Source organism: Branchiostoma lanceolatum, chromosome 1 (genome assembly GCF_035083965.1).
Source record: "Branchiostoma lanceolatum isolate klBraLanc5 chromosome 1, klBraLanc5.hap2, whole genome shotgun sequence".
Classification (NCBI taxonomy): domain Eukaryota; kingdom Metazoa; phylum Chordata; class Leptocardii; order Amphioxiformes; family Branchiostomatidae; genus Branchiostoma; species Branchiostoma lanceolatum.
Window position 1 is genome coordinate 9830719 of NC_089722.1, and position 17036 is coordinate 9847754.

Below are 17036 nucleotides of genomic sequence, written 5' to 3' on the forward strand. Positions count from 1 at the left end.
GTGTTTGACTTAGGTCCAACCGCTCATTAAAATGAATTTCTAATGAATGGGATTTATACGTGTAGAAAGTACGACTCCTTGCAAAATATCAACCAAATACCATTGTTATTGTACATTTGGGTGTATGACAAACCTTTTATAAGCAGACATGATTTTATCATAACCTGGCAAATTCTTCACATGATGTCATTTGCTTGAGCCCCAGGCACATAAAATCAACACCAACACTACTTCTGGCAAACTATCAACCATCGATTGCCTTAGGGTGTAAGGCCAAAACTTTTGTAAGCTGACAAGGGATTCTCTATCATAACCCAACAAATTTCTGACATGTCATTTGCTTGAGTCCCAGGCATACAAGACCAATACCAGTACCCACATACACTTATACAACATATCAATACAAAGCTTTTGGTTTGAAGTAATGTTACAAATTTGAGAAAGATAAAAAGAAGGGAATCTGTAGGACATGTCACGACTAGACATGAAGACATCTGATATATTACATCTCTGATGAGGGGGAGATGTTTAAAAGGGTTGAAGTATTTCCTGAAAGTATATTACGTACCACAGCTCTGCTTGTTTGTAATAGAAAGCAGTGTGTCTTGAGAAAGAAGTGACAACATAAAAGACAGTTAAGTTAGGGACCAGCTGAGTAGCTCTGACATTAGTATGACCCGGTTAGACTGTCTACAAAAGTTAACCCTATGAGACAAAGTACGCATTCCTTTTCTCACTCACGCATAACCGAGAAGCAAAGTCTAGTTGAGAACTTAAGAACATGGCATTTGTTGAAAATATTGAAATTAGCATATGTATCAGAACCCAAATTATTTGGTGTTGGGCTAATTAGTTGATTTTCGTAAATTTGACACCAGTTAGGAGATTTTTTCCATTCCATGCCTGCCAGTACCAGGAACAACAGATGACACAAACGTTCCAATCAGAAAAGGTTTGAAAAGAAAATATGGAAAACAAATTCGAACAAGTCATATGGCATGAGTTTTAAGGGACTAATGTCATCTAGCCATGTCTGGCATGATATGTGCCTGAGGGATGTGCATAAACCTTAGGACAGAGTTTCTACCAAGGGCAGTTGAAATGATCAAAGGAAATCAGCTAATCTATGGCTAATGTCTACAGAAATACATATCCTACATCTCAAAGTGCAGTGCAGAACCATCCCGATGAAGGACCTTGGCAGACATACTGTAGTACAGTGTATAGGGATGCCCCCCGTCATTTAAATTGGGAAGTGCAGGAGAACACTACAGTGAAGTGATCATGAAGTTTTCTCAATGACAATATAAACTGATTGGAACATTCATTTTGGCAATGTCAAATAGCAATGTACATTTTACACAGCATGTTACAATCTGTGCAAGTTGTAGAATCAACTAGAATGAAAATTAATATTCGTGTATGTACCTGCATGGAAACCTGGAGTGTTAAGCCAACACAAACTCCTTTGCTAAGGCAACTGCAGGCAGTGAGGAAAGGCTAAAGTGCACAAGAAGTAGGCAAGGAAATTTTGCAATGGAAAGTTTTTCAAGGACCTTACTGTCAAAAGTCACAAAGCCATGGAAGTACACTCAGCAGTGTTATGTTTGTCTTATGACGCCCTCCCCTCGACTGAACATTTTTCAGACATTAGGTCAGTTTGGAGATGTCAAAGGTGTAACAGTAGGTAATCAAACTGGTAATGAACCATACCATGTGCTAACTGTGTGCTGTCTCAGGCAGTTGGATGTGCATTATGTATTTCCAAGATGGAATAAAAGGTAATGCTATTCAAGGAAACAAAAACCAGTTGCAATCACTGGCCAATCAGAGATCATGACAGAATGCCTGACAGTCACTAACCAATCAGAGCTAGGAACATATTCATCATGATAAAACTTCCCAGGTCTATGAGACCCTGTGATGTGGTATAGGTTAACAGGTGTCTGGGTTTTCAATACATAGTTAACCAATCATGGGGAATACTTTAAGTAATAAGGTATCACACTTAGAGACATAATTTCATAGACAATGTTTTCAACTTGAGTATTGCCATGTTACTTTAGGAGACACGTAAAAGGCACTTTTGTCATCATCTTTTTTAGTTTTATCTCATTCAAATGTAGTAGACATTTATTACACAGTTAAATGAAATATGTACACCAGCTCTCCTTCATTGTATGGCTAAGTATCAAACAAAGTTTTGTTTAGAATGGCCCATGGACACTGCCTACCATACCTTGTACTGAGGTACTGAAGACTGACATGAATGTGTGCAATGATTTATGAAACTGTCAAATGTTTGAAAACTCTGGGTGACGAAACATTTGAACTCTGGCAGTCAACTGATTGTCCATTGTAACATCAACTGTTACACCTCTTGATGAATTTTAAGAGGTTTCCTATGTTACTGGAAATCTGAAATGTACAGAACTAGGAAAAGCAGAAACAATTTTTCAGAAACTTAAGAACCTATTTTCCTGACATGATCAGATGTTTGTAGGCCATTTATAGAAGCATTTCTGTCATGATTGGAGAGCAGAAAAGTAAATGGAAAAGCCTGTAAAAAGCCTATTAATCTAAACATTTCTCCTAGTGAGATTAAAAAAAGTATGCTGTAAAGCAAATTTGAAGGTGATCTGCCCAATGCTAATCTGAGGCCTGATTCTTACTTTCCTTTCAGAGTAATTAAAGAGGAATCATGCATTTGTCCAATAACAATGCAGTGTGATGTTTAAAAATGAGCACAGATGTGCTGTTTAAAACGTTTCTGGTACTATTCTCACTTTCTCCTTACTCAAATCTGTTTCATGACACCAAAAGAAGATAAACTGTAGATATTACTGTTCAAAAGTTCTAATGACCACTATACACACGTTGGCCGAGAGAGAAAGGGGATTAAGGTTGCTAAAAGCTCCAGGTCACACAGCACTTTGAATCTGCAAGTTAAGTGACAAACAGTCTTGAACGTTATGTACCTGTGAGTTTGATAGTCCATCTACATTGGTAGAAGGCTTTATCTTTTTTTTCTGTGGCATTCTTGAAATTGTTATACCTTATGTACCTGTGAGTTTGATAGTCCATCTACATTGGTAGAAGGCATTATCTTTTTTTTCTTGAAATTGTTATAGCTGGCTTGAGTATTGTTCTTTCTTTGATGAAAGGATGATAGATACAGTCAAGCATTTGGGAAAAATGATAAGGAAAATTGAGAAGAATGTGTAGCCTCAGCAATTACATGTTTTGAAATACATTGTACTTGCTACAATATTTTATTTTTTCAAATTGATCTAGACAATGTAGCTAAATTTGAGAGAATGTTATACACTTGAAAATGTTACAAAGCATGTTACAATAAGTATGTAGTTACCTCCTATCCAATTAGGTGATATATGATTTAGTTTTCATGTTGTGTTTAACTTTGGTTTATTTCATGGTTGGAAACGTAATTTGTTACAGCTTTGATATTATTGCACAAAGTGGCGTACTTTGATGTATATTGTACAGATTGGAGGTTAAGAAATGTAAGAATAAAGTGGAAATGTATGAAATATATCATGAAAACTTCTGTCTCATCTTTTACCTTAAGTTGATCTATGTAGGGGGTTGACTTGAAGGTTGTGAGAAACTTGACAATAAGTTCACCTCTATAGCAATGTTAAAAAGACTCAACGAAGAAGTTAAAAATGATGTACTGGTAATTTATTAAGACCATTAAGTACAAACATTCTATTTTGTTCACACTTGAAAGGACATACCTGTAAAATAATACATGTATTATTAGATCATAGGTAAGCTTGTTGCTTTATCCCTGAATTGAGAAGTCTGAAGATAATCAATAATAAAGTTAAAAGACAATTCTTGGCAAAAACATTCAAGTGATCTTCTACCAACCAAAGTAATGATCTATAGACTGCATTATTCCCAGTCATGTGAACATATGGTATAGAGAAACTTACTATGGTGCATACAAAATGTTAACAATGTTTTCCATTAGTGAATTGACCAGACTAAAAATGTACCATATATGTTTCTCCCAAAAATATATACCATCACCTCTTACAATTGAACCATTGCCTCAAGTTTTTAAAGAAGGTTATATCCAGATAGTTTCAGACTGTTGATGAAGTTTCACTCAAGAAAAGATGAGCTGTTCAAGAACTTACAAACAATCCTTTAAATCTTGTCTCTATTTGTTTGGCTTTTGATTAATGAGGATATTTAAGTTGAAATACCTAAACACAAATGGTGGTTGGCAATCAATGTCTCAATCCTGTTCATGGTTTAATCAAGGAGGTTAATCCTGATTAAACCTCCTTGGTTTAATTGCTCAAATGCCAATCACTGATGCCCAATCTAATGCATCCAATGGCTTCTTCTCAGACATTGCCTCCTTTTCTTTCTTCATCTTCTTTTCTTTCTGTATCTGTGCGAGTGTGTCCATTAAGCGTTTTTCCAGTGAAGGTTTGACTGTGGTCTCCAGGATGATGCCACACCCCACACGTGCGCCGGCGTGACCCGTGGTCAGACTGTCATGCTCGCCACCCCTGCCTAAGTCATCCGGATCTGCATGAACCTGGGCAGATAAAATATCGACAATGTTATGGGGAAATATTCTCTTACGTCCTTTCTGACTCACACTTTCCTTAAGAGTCTTTGATAAAAAGAGATTGACAGGTATCCAAGCCAGTGAATGGCATTATCCCTTTAAAAAGAGAAAAAATGTATATATATAATTATATGCAAATCTTTGCTATAAACCCCAGCCTTGTTGAAGACTTGAATTCTCTAAGAAAATGTCTTTATGCAAGATATTCTTAAATAATACTGAGAGCATACTTGTAACATACGTAAGCATCTAAACCAAAGAAAGTTCTCTTCAGAATTAAAGTTTATGAAGAAGACAATGTGAAATTTTTTTACATGATCATACTAAGTGTACTCAGATTATCTAGAAGGTGATTCTGAATGGTTAAAAACTCATTTCTTACGATCAGGCCTCTCCCAAGAATGGAGTATTTGCCAGACAGGGATAGCAGGTCGTCTGTGATGTCCACTCTGGCAATCCCATCTGCACCGGCGATGATGTTACCTAGGTCTCCAACGTGCCTGAACAAGGTGAAACATTAGGAAAAAACTTACTCTTAAAATCCATGCTCAACAAAAAACCCGCCTGGTCAGTTAACCTGTGCTACTCATTATCTCTTAATTGCTCCTGGGGATAATTAGAGTCGGCCGGTGAGTAGGGCAGTTTGGTAAGAGTACAATTTAGTCAGGCTAATTGGTCAGTAATCTGAAATATGCAAGACTGAACAATATTAAACTGTTATACATGGGTTCTTTCTGCTGCAACCTGCACCCTACTTTTTATTTTCCTGTAATTGGCAACTATCATACATGTATATTTATAGTCAATATCAGCCTTGTCTTTTCCAAGTCCCTAAATTGTTTTCGTAAGAATTAAATAACATTGCTTTGTACACTGACCTTTCTGTGTCACTGGGGCCACCGTGGTTCTTACCAAAGGGGTTGTAGTGAGAACCCATACTGGTGCACCCTGGAAGTCAGAAGGAACTAGGCTGAACTCAAAACATGTTTAAAGTCTTTGCGTGCATCTTTGTCATCTCTTATGTAAGCATCCTATCCTCCAGATGGCTGATATGTATGCAGTAATGTTGTTCCTGCACCGTCCTAAAGTTATAAGTGGTATAGCAGATCGCGATTCTTTGGCCTATCACCATAGATTTTTCCAGATAAATGTTGGTTTGAACATTAATTGTCTATTTTACATACAAATGTTAGTTTGAACAAATTGTTTACAACAGACTCGTCAAATTTAAGCCAAATCTAATATCATTCACCTATAACATCAACAGGTCCTGCAGTATCACCTATTATAAATATGAGGTTATTTACATGTCATAAGTTACATATAGTGAAAAAAGAACTAACCATTTGTCATGTCCCCAGACTGGTGCACATGGAAGCCATGTAGTCCTTTGGTCAGCCCTCTCACCTCCCCACGCACAATCACTGGACTAGTTGGGGACTGCAGGGGCAGGAAAATACTTATCAACATGTACAGACAATGTAACCATATGTTATTCAAAATCTGCATATGCACTAGCATTAGAGGTCCTGATACTTTGTACAATACATGTACAATGTGCAGAGCAAGTACAGACTAACTTGCCTAATAATCAAATACTTTAAACTGTACAAAACACAATATCTAATAGCACAATTGCTGTTTAATTAGCAGTGGCGACTCTTGTGGAGGGCACATTCTGCTGATAGATTATTAATAATACACAAGCAAAAAACAGCCTCCAAGAGTTGCCATGGCTACTGTTGAATGTTACAAACTGATGATGACACTCACCTCTTGTATAAAGTGAATAGTCCCAGTGACAATCCCTGTGAGGACAGCTACTGCGAACAGAGACATATTGACACTGGTGTCCTTCAGTCAACCCTCTGTGAGCGGTCTGTGGATTTACCGAAATGCACGAAATACACAATGGAGATGGGTGAAATCTACCGAAATACAGTAATTTGATGATTTAACATCACAGGGTGCTATATTTCAACATAGAATAATGTATTACATTATGAGTGCTGTGAACAATAAATACACAAAAAATACTCGGCGATCCCAGCGGGATTTAAATATGCGACGGAAAGGTATCGTCAAGCATTTTCTGTCTTTTTCTTGTCGTCAGGGTCATAAGTACATTATTTTATGTCAAAAGATAGCAACCTGTGATCTTTACTCATCAAATTATACTGTATTACGGTAGATTTTACCCATCTTCACGTGTATTTTGTGTATTTCGGTGATGTATTTCGTGCATTTCCGTAAATACACAGACCCTACTGTGAGTCAGTCCTCCATGAGTTGTCTGTTGGCTTCATGACCTATGACCCTTAGCAACACCTGTGAACAGACCCTACTGTGAGTGAGTCCTCCATGAGTTGTCTGTCGGCTTCATGACCTATGACCCTTAGCAACACCTGGATGAGCAGGTTTTTGGACTGGATGCAAGCATGTCAAAGGTCATTAAAAGACTCCCTCTTCGCAGAGCTAGCAGATGTTCCATAATAATGGTCTATTTACCAAAGGCAGTGTTGCATTAAGGAGTTTTCTAAAAACAAACTGTTCACATTTGAATGCCTAAATCAGCCTTCCGTGAACAATTGAACTGTAGCATATAAACTATAATTAAGAAAAATGGTTAAGACACCACAAACCGGAAGTGTTGTTGACATGGCACTGATCAACTTGTACAACTATATAAAAATTACACACCTTCAAACACTACAAGTGAGAGTCCCTCTATGTTCCATTAAGTTCTCAAGTAATACTTTCGATCTAACCTAATAGCTTGGTCATGGTAGCGACTCTAAAGTACTACAGCCTAATAACAAACTCATGGATACCAAGATTTAGAACCCTGTCAGCCTGACACTACGAACCTACTTCGTGATCTTGAATGTTTTTTCCCCACGGAACTACAGGATAATGTTTTGATTTTCTGCTGTGCTTTGTCAAGCCATATGTCAGCATTGTTGATAGCACAATAATACCAATCCATTTAATAATTCTCGCAAAACATTGGGGTCACAGGTTGCAAAGTTTCAGAACTAAATTCATGTTCATTGTTTAGATAGGGAAAATATGATTAGAAGAATTGATAGACCATTGATCAACATATAGTAATGCTAGTCCACGAGGAAATTCTTCATTTTTGATTTCCATTGAACACACTACTAGTACTGATGCTTACATCTTTCAACTATTTAGATAAGCTTAATTTGTTTATGGCCTCCCAACTTTTCATCTTCTGAAATCAATAGTATCTAAGTCTAAGTGAGGATCAAAATAAAAAAGCAAACGATAGTTCCAAATGCCCAGAGCATGTAGCCAGTTTATTCTGATATTCACAATACAAACCATACACATCTGTGATAGTCGTTTACATTTCTGAGAACAAAATTTTTTCTTTCTTTCTTCTTGCTAGGGCAAATAGGTCTTTTAGACAAGGCTAGGCAGACTAGCTTCATGTAGGAGTGCTAAGGAAAGTAAGGAACATAAGCAACACAAATTAACCAAACACAACAGGAAACAGAAAAGACCACTGTTAGCCTCTTTCAACTACCTACGGGTCGACCAAAAATTACTTGACATTTGCACAACGGTTAACATTACTGCTTGTTGTATTTCTAACACTTAGTGCAGTTCTGTAACTGGGAGAAAATTATAAGTCATACGGAGTACAAACACAACAGTGTATCCTTACAGAAACTATCTGAGTGAATCATTGTTACTGGCACTCGTGTCTTGGAGTCTGGTGCAACCAGCACGACTTTAGTCTGGCTCCGTAGGCAGTTGAAGGGCTCCACAGATAGCCACATCACTGCTTGGTGATGCCGATGACGCCGCAAGCCAAGCGTCCTCCGGCGTGTCCCGTGGTCAGGCTATCGTCATGGCCGCCTTTCCCAAGGTCATCCTCCCCAGCATGCACCTGTTGTTACCAAATGTACGCTTGAGCCCGTAACACATCTCAACACTTTCGTTAGCACACTGAAGTAGCCATTTGGCCCAATTCTCTATTAGTTACTGAGTTAGGCAACAGGGAGAAGGTTAAAATCTGCATCTAAGCAACTGTGGAGATCTGCAAATCAGTGAAATGCAGGATCTACACTGCACTCAGAATACTTGGAGACTCTGAATAAGCTCCTTCACCATTCTGAGTATGTATGTGTAAGGTCAAAGGTGAATACTCCTGACTTGTAAACAGTTCTTGTCTTGACCTTGACTTAAACATGTTTTAAATTTTTATACATTTTGTCAAGTACAAACAACTCACCACGACAGCACGACCGACGATGGAGTTAGGACCAGTCAGTTGGAGCTGGGAGTCTGTGATCTTAATGGTGGCCTTACCATCATCACCAACCTCTACATTACCCAGGTCACCAACATGCCTACAAACATGAGAGCATGGCATATACTGTAAATGCATTCAAGTTCGCATGGTTTTTATTTTGCACTAGGGCGAAAATGGAGTGTTCGCGGTTGTTTTAAGTTTGCGGCAGCGCTATAGTCACATACTGCTTCAGTATCAAAAAAAAAAAGTTTTACGCGAACATAAAACCACCGTGAAGATATCTGCATTTACAGCAGGACTTGTAGGTGTTTCAGTATCAGCAATATCATACTTGTAGGTTTTTTATCAGCAATATTATAGCTGCAGATTTGTGATTCATAAAATATTGTTCACTTTTTGAAAATAAAGTCACTTTTCATACACTTGATTGCTCAAGAAGTAGATGCAATTTTACACATAACCTCTAACTAACATTAATCTGCTGGGTTATATAAATCCACCACAAAAAAACAGTGGGTTTGAGAGACCTCTAGTGCAGCACCCCCCAGGTATGCATGTAGTTTCGATACTAGTATACAGGAGTGCATTATATATATACATAGTATTTATACTGGGGGATGATGGGTTGGAGATATGTTTGGAGGTATAATTTGGGTGGCGGAATTATGTAACCTTATGTGACCAATTTAAGGACATGTAAAATGGAAAACCGGATACTTTCTAAGCCCTAACACAGACATAAAGGCCATGATGCACATAGCTCAAGCTGTAAACCTCATAGTAGCCCACCTTTCAGTATCCTGTGGCCCTCCATGATTCTTTCCTGCTGGGTTGAAGTGGCCTCCTGCACTAGTGCACCCTAGAACAAACAAACTAGTTATTATACTTTATTTATAATTATAATAATGACATTATAAATGGTTAATTATTTTAAATTTGACAATATTACACAATAGTACCACCTAGCAGCCAATGGCTGAATCGCATGTAACTATTTTATAATAATAAAAGTTAACAATATAATGGGTACACACTGGATTCGACAACCACTCAAGACTCAAGTGCCTAAGGAAAAATGGTTGGAGGACAGGTGGTTGCTGAGAACAGGGTGTGGTTGGTTAACTATGTAAAATGGACTGGACTGTTTTAATGTGGCTTGTGACTGGAGGTGGTTGCCCGACCAGGTTTGGCTACATACATCATAACATTGAGTTCATTAAGTTTTGAACAAGTCGCTAGGGGGAGCCAAAATCTATTCATTTCAGGTCTCACAAAGACCTACCCACCTATCAAATATGAAGACAATCCATCCAGGCAACCTTAAGTTAGAGTTCTGACAGACAAACTCACACACGAATGCTACATGCAAAACATAACCTTCTCGGCGAAGGTAAGTAGAGTAATTCTTTAACTTTGGGTAAACAAGATGCCATTGTCCCAGGTATTGGTACAGAAGTGTTGGGTTGTCATGTACCATTGGTGGTGTCTCCAAACTGATGGATGTGGAAGCCATGCTTGCCAGGTGGTGTCAGGTTTAAGATTTCACCTGTGACTTCTACTGGTGCGCCCGAACTCTGAATTGGGAGATACAAGTTACATCTTGAGTACACATTCAAGTATTTACCTTAGAAAACATCAAAACAACAGTGACTTGCATATAGTAAAGCCCAGAATGCGACCTCTCAGAGCTAAGTAGACTGGATAAGTCTATTTAGTCTACTATGGACTCTTGTTATACTTTCAAGTATCGGAGGGCAAATATCAGATGTTTGAAATCAATGTGTCTCACAAAAATAATGCTAGTTTCACGAAGGTTTATGACAAAATCTCATCGATGAAAAATTCTGACTTTAATAGTCACAAAGTCTGAAGCCACGCCTACATGTCACCTGGTTATACAAGCGCCCCCCCCCCCTCCTGCATAATTTATTTCAGCTTTAGAGCAAACCTCTACAAGTCCAACAATGACGTTTCGGTGTCTATAGTATCTGTGTAGACACTTGAATCCTGAAACCGACCACCTAGAGGACTGTCAAGGGTTCAAAATGTCTAAAACGACATAAAATCCTTTTTGTGCTGCACATGTCAATGGGAACACAAAAATGGGTAACCATGCGACATGCGCACTTACCGCCTGAGTGAAAGTCACGGTCCCCTTCACTGTCTCTCCCACTAGCACACAAACAGCTTTGACGGACATGTTGGGTTGAGATCAGAGAGCTATCACCTTGAACAGGACACGGAAAATGTTGCTGACTACAATGGAGGATATAATCTCGAAGAGAAATATGATCACATGGCGGGGTCGTACTCTGGTGCAGTGTGCAACATATCGTGTGCAAAACGCAAAGGAAAGTCACCTGCAGTTTTGTATTAAACCGCCAGAGGTCCCTGCTGCTAAGTTCAATTGACCTGGCGCATGCATTAGGATGAAATTTTATAATCTACCACGTATAAACGGCATGGAAGCAAGATGTTTTCACTGTAAAATCCCATTGGAATAATACTTCAGTACTGTGGTGTAAACTGTGCTCTGTCTGTGCCACGCCTAGCTTTGAAAGGCCAACACAAAAGTGATGGACAGCCGGGATGATATGCAAGCGCACGCAAGAAAAGAATAAACGTCAAGTCGCAATCGACATGGCCTTTCTCATTGCTTAATGTCGCGTCTAAAAAGCTTTTGTTATGATAATCTGTCATTGTCTATCATGAAAGATAGCACCGTCACAACCGCAGCTACGGTAAAATAACACTTCCCATGTTCTTCGAACAGGTTACCACTCAGATTCAGTGCAAATCGTCATAAAGTAATCGTTCCAGAATACATAGTCCACGGTAAAACTCAGCTGTTTCGATGAAAACAAGCAGATAGCGACAGTGTTTGGCCGGTGCCGTTTTCTCTGACCCCTTTCGTTGTGAGGAGTCAGTTATGGACCGGAGAAAGCTCGCTCCGCGGGCGGTGGAAGTGCTGACTCACCCCCGTAACCAAGTGGCGGAGAGACGCCTGCAGGTCGGTAAACACTCCGCGATTATAGCAATGATGGTGGATGGGGAGTCGTGCCATTCAGTTTCAATATCATGTAAAATTTGCAAATGCTGCTATTAAGTGGATAAGAGATAGGCTTGTGTAATGTTTTTCATAACCTATTCCCCATAACATTGGGGGTTTAAATGCAAATACATCCGTTTGACTCTGGGCAGATTTCTCAGTGTACGTTGGTAGCAACATTCCAAAAAAACAGAATAGCTTCACAAAACTTACAAGGTTAGCAACGCTATATAAACAGCTATTCTTATGCCGTATGAAAGCCTTGGTTTCATGCTCCCTAGCCTATAGTTAATAGGGTAGTTTTATGGCTTAATTAGCGGATTTGATTGCCAATATATTTCATGAGTGTCACCGCGTGCATTCATATATGAAATATTCCCATTCATAACTGTAGATGGACATTGCAACGCTGGTTCTACATTCACTCATTCATTTATATGTCATTTCTTTGTCTTCCATTCATTCTTCCACTCACCGTAGGTTGATCTAAGAAAACTTGACCTCCACGCGGCCAGGGCTGCCCACAGGATTAAGAACGAGATCAGCCTGTTGAGGGCGACCGTCCCGAGCTCTAACGGGAGAGGCATGAGGAAACGGTCCATCCACGAGTTCCCCCATCTTCAGGGCGCCATGTTCGCCCACAATGGAGAGGTACGTCTTAGTTACCGAGCACATTGTGAATTTGTGATATTACCGGCTTTTGTTGTCAATGACTGGTTTGTGAACAGCATACTCCGAAATGTAACGAATGCGTTTAATCATTCTTTGAGGGTGGGGCTTGGCCTCAAGAACTTTTAAGTCATCAAGAATGATTTAAACCAAGATCAAGGGAGAATGTGGTCACGTTTGAGACACTCTTAGATAATCAGGTTTGATTTCATTATGGTCTACACATACTCACGAAATAGAACCGGTTTAATCAAGCCCTATGTGAACGGGCCACGTCGGTATTTCAAGTCATGCGTACTTAAGCTATGTCTATCAAATAGCAATAAAAATAGAAGGGGAAAAATTGTGTTTCTTACATCAAAATATACAGTGATTGTAATAATTTCCATCTGTTTAGGTGAAGAGGCCAGTTTCCCGGCAGGTGAAGAACACTATCTACTGTGGCTCCGTGGAGCTGGTGCGCCCGCCGTCCATCTACGACTCCGCGGACAAGGACGGCGTCCCCGTCATACAGGTGGAGGACGAGAAAGAAGGTGGCACACCAACGCTTTTCCTAGCCGTAAACAATTTAAAAAAAAAATTCAAGCCTTCAAAAAAATGATAATGATTTCAAGCCTTGACGGCAAATTTTGCAAAATGTCATAACTATGTTTTGCGTGTTCAGTAAGTCTGTTGAGCACAGTCGGTAAAGTACATAATATTTTGAACGTTCTTGTTGTGCTAATGAATATTTGATTCATTTTCAGAGGAAAAGGAAAACGAGGAAATGAATGTTCATAAAAAAAAAATTAAAAAATTTCAAACCTTGACGGCAAATTTCACAAAATGTCATGACTATGTTTTATATGTGTTCAGTAAGTCGGTTGAGCACAATGGGTAAAGTATATCATATTTGCTTTTAAGCGTTCGTAGTTGTGCTAATAAATATCTGATTGGTTTGCAGAAGAAAAGGATAACGAGGAAAAGGATAACACCTCGGACGATGACACCATGTCGGAAGATCTGCCGATGGTGCCGTTCCAAACACAGATCACCCTCCCCAAGTTCCACCTCCTGATCCATGCTCTGGTGAACAAGTCTCGGGCCACGGGCAGTGGGCTGCACCAATCGCTGGGGCCCGAGAAGAACGCCCGTTTCAAGGCTATAGCACGAGCCGCGCTGAATAAGGCACGGCTAGAGAAAAAGGCAGAAGTTGATCAAGAAAACATGGACGGTGGTATCGCAGATTGCTCAAGCTCCACGACAGCCCACGAGGCTTCGAGGAAGAAGAACAAAGATCTCAAATATGACCTATCATATCAAAGGCAGAACAGTGCATCTCGAGCTCGCAAGGGGGCGTCAGGAAAGCAAGACAGCACCAAGGACAAGGACATGCCCACAGTGCAATCCATGGCCAGTTGTGGTAAAGAGGAAAAGCGGACAGTACGTTCGACGCCTGGTATGTCTGTCCGTTCTAAGTCGGCTCCGAATCTAAAACTGTCACCAGAGAACCTGGAGGCTAACTCTAAGATGTACAGCAAGCGTGTTCTCACTACCAACGAGTTTCTGAACAGCCTTGCACCCAACACCCAGCCATGGAGGACCCAGTCGGCGCTCGCCGGTCGTCGCCATCCGTCGGGAAGTGTCGATTCCACGTCGGCAGCCGTCGACACTCGCGCGACCAAAAGTGCTGGAGTCTTCCGAAGTTTGGGAACTTATATGTACGGTGAAAATTACTACCCCGCATCGTCGATCTCTAGGACTGGTCATCCGAGCGAGAGGTTTCCTGTGTACAACGCGTGGCAGATCAAGAAAGCCCAGCCAGAGAAGCCGAGAGTCCCCATTTGGAAGCGCAAGTCTGTGCGAGATAACTGCTCGGCCTGTCGAAACAAACTGCGGCAAGAAAGATCGGTTGAATTGGCCAAGGCGTTCCGTAGTACCTTTGAGGGACCTCCAGAGGGTAGCCGGGGCCCCAGCGCGGTACCACCGGGAGAAAGTCGAGCCAACAGCGCGGTACCTCTCGGGGGGAGCCGAGCTGCCAGCGCAATGTATCCGGGAGGGTATCGTAGCGCCAACGTAGTGTCTCCGGCAGGTCTTCAGGGCATCACCCTGGAGTCACCGGGAGGCTTCCGTAGCGCCAGCGCCCTGGCCCCAAGAGGTGATGGAAGAGTGGAGCCTGATACCGTGAGTGTGAGGTCTGTCAGTGCTGCAGCTGAAGACCCGTCCGGTAGGGGCGCACGGACTCCATGTGCACAACCTACGGTGAGACAAGCACTATTTTAGGGTGCTGCTGTTATGGTTCATTCCATCTTTGTCTGGTACTATTGAAGTTTTTGGAAAGGGGGGGTTCAAAATATATTCAAACGTCCTCGATAACACTTTTCTCGTATCCCTCGCATGTATATTTATATACATGTATCTATATCTATGGATTCACACCTCTATATGCACTTAACGTTAACCATTTATGATCTTCTTAAAGAGGATGGTTTGAAATTGAATATAAATCATAAGGGAAATGGGTTATCACTTCCTTCGAATGCCATAGGAGCACCCCAAAGCTGTCATTACTGGATCAATACACATTTATAACCACTCAGAAAATAGAATTTTACAGAAGAACAGTCAAGAAATTTAAACCCCAATCAATATTGATCTTGAGAAAGTGTTACTGGCTTGGGGGTACGTTGAATAGGGAACCTCGATGTTCAAAAAGCTAATGCACTCGAAATTGGATAAGGTGCTTTTGTACCATTGAATAACGACATCATACAGTTTCTGCCAAAGCTTGTCTGCCTGCATGCGGTATGACGTCTCAAAGTGTCGTGCCAGCGAGCTGTCAATCATGTCATTAGCATAGGGCAGAAAGAAAAGGGCGTGCGTGCGTGCGCACGGGAGGGGTGTGTTCATCTGTCAGTAATAGGCAGTAATAAAGTTGCTAGGTAACGTATGACAACATACAGCCTGTCATCTAATAACCGTCGTAAATTAGAATACCAATGATTACTTCAATGCGATGTAAGGATGGAGTCTGAAAGCCCCCTCTCACTGGACCCGCGGCACGCTGGCGGCTTCGGCGCGTTCTAAACTGGATTGGTGTTACGCTTGACTTTGAAATAGGAATATCATTCAAAACGTACAAGTATGACAAAAAAGACAACAAAACACACAAAGCTTAAAAAGATTCCTTTTTTGTCGATGAAATTCGTTGAGTGCTTTGTCAATTCGATTGGCGGCAGCGACGCCGCCAGCGTGCCGCGGGTCCAGTGAGAGAGGGGCTTGAGCGGTTGGCATTTATTCCGGGCATATTGCATGTTTGTATTTAGAAGTCACACTGTTGTGTTTTATTTCCCCAGGATGCAAAGAGCGACGAGCCACACCCTCCACCTGACAAGCCAGCCCCAAAGAAAGTGAAGAACGACCTTCTGAATCCTGACAAGTTGGAAGAGTTCCGGAGACAGCTCGAGAAAAACCGGCAGATGCGCACAGCCAACACCATGGCGGTCAACGTCGCTTTCTTCGGAATGAAGGCGTGATCGTGACGCAATTTTATAATTCATCTTTCAAACAACGTTTTATTTGCACTTTGTTTGTAAAACAAAATGTATCTTCCCCTCTAAAACCTAAAGTGAGGGTATAGATGATCCTTGACCTTCTGTTGAATGGAAGTCTTGTTTTCTAGGTCACATGGATAACTAAAGGATTAAGTGTAAATGGTTGCTTTAACAAACTTGCTTTACAAAGGCAATGTTAATCTTGTGGACCACGTTTTATGCATTTGCATATGGTTCTACTGCTTATTTTGTCTCGTGGACCTATAAATGCTGTGGTCATTCAGCTAGACCTTGTGCTTGCTTAAACGAGATCCAACTACTGGCTTCTTCATTCTGACCACTCAATAAAAGACCAGACCAATGCTATGGATATTCCACAGATCAATGTTTTATTATCAAGCTATCAATGCTTCAGTGACGTCACACCACACCATGGATACACCATTGTAGGTTACATTTCACCGCAAATGACATTTCAATAAAGTGGCAAACAAAGAGTTACAAATGTGGCCTACAGACCAAATAAAATCTGATAAATACACAAATCATTTCCATAAAAATATGTATCCTCTGTTACCTTGCTCTCTTGTCTGATATACCGAAGCGTATGTTTTTGAGAGATCTTTATTTTTACAAAGGTTCCCTTGTGCCTGTACATCTCTCTTTGTGAAGAATTAAACACATTTCTATGAGCATGCAAGCATTTCACCACGCGGTCTCATATGGTACTAAAACACCTGCCATTGTATCACCTGTTGTGAACCAATATAAAGATAGTGCAATAGTACTCTAGTATAGAGTTGCCAACAGTCACTACAATTGGTAGTTAGCTACCTTCAGAGCTGACAAAGTTGGACTATAGATTAATTTGCATCTACGAATATGGTTAAGAGT

At 40.5% G+C, this 17036-nt stretch overlaps 1 protein-coding gene across 1 annotated transcript; it reads right to left on the bottom strand.

Annotated features, from left to right (window-relative positions):
• Positions 1–3680: 3680 nt before the first annotated feature.
• LOC136428356 (uncharacterized) lies at positions 3681–11208 on the bottom strand. The gene is made up of 11 exons (XM_066417842.1): positions 11023–11208; positions 10366–10465; positions 9681–9750; positions 8871–8988; positions 8418–8525; positions 6955–7035; positions 6383–6469; positions 5953–6049; positions 5488–5557; positions 4992–5109; positions 3681–4576 (listed from the first exon to the last, which is right to left on the bottom strand). The coding sequence occupies exons 1-11, from the start codon at positions 11089–11091 to the stop codon at positions 4331–4333; spliced, it is 1164 nt and encodes a 387-aa protein (XP_066273939.1). The 5' UTR covers positions 11092–11208; the 3' UTR covers positions 3681–4330.
• Between the last annotated feature and the right edge of the window lie 5828 nt (positions 11209–17036).

Bases quoted from the DNA above. Each gene is read 5' to 3' on its own strand.
- LOC136428356 (XM_066417842.1), bottom strand. From the start codon at position 11,091: ATGTCCGTCAAAGCTGTTTGTGTGCTAGTGGGAGAGACAGTGAAGGGG. The intron at 10,466-11,022 runs GTAAGTGCGCAT...CTCCCAATTCAG, and splicing joins CCGTGACTTTCACTCAGGCG to AGTTCGGGCGCACCAGTAGA. The intron at 5,558-5,952 runs GTTAGTTCTTTT...TCTGACTTCCAG, and splicing joins GTCTGGGGACATGACAAATG to GGTGCACCAGTATGGGTTCT.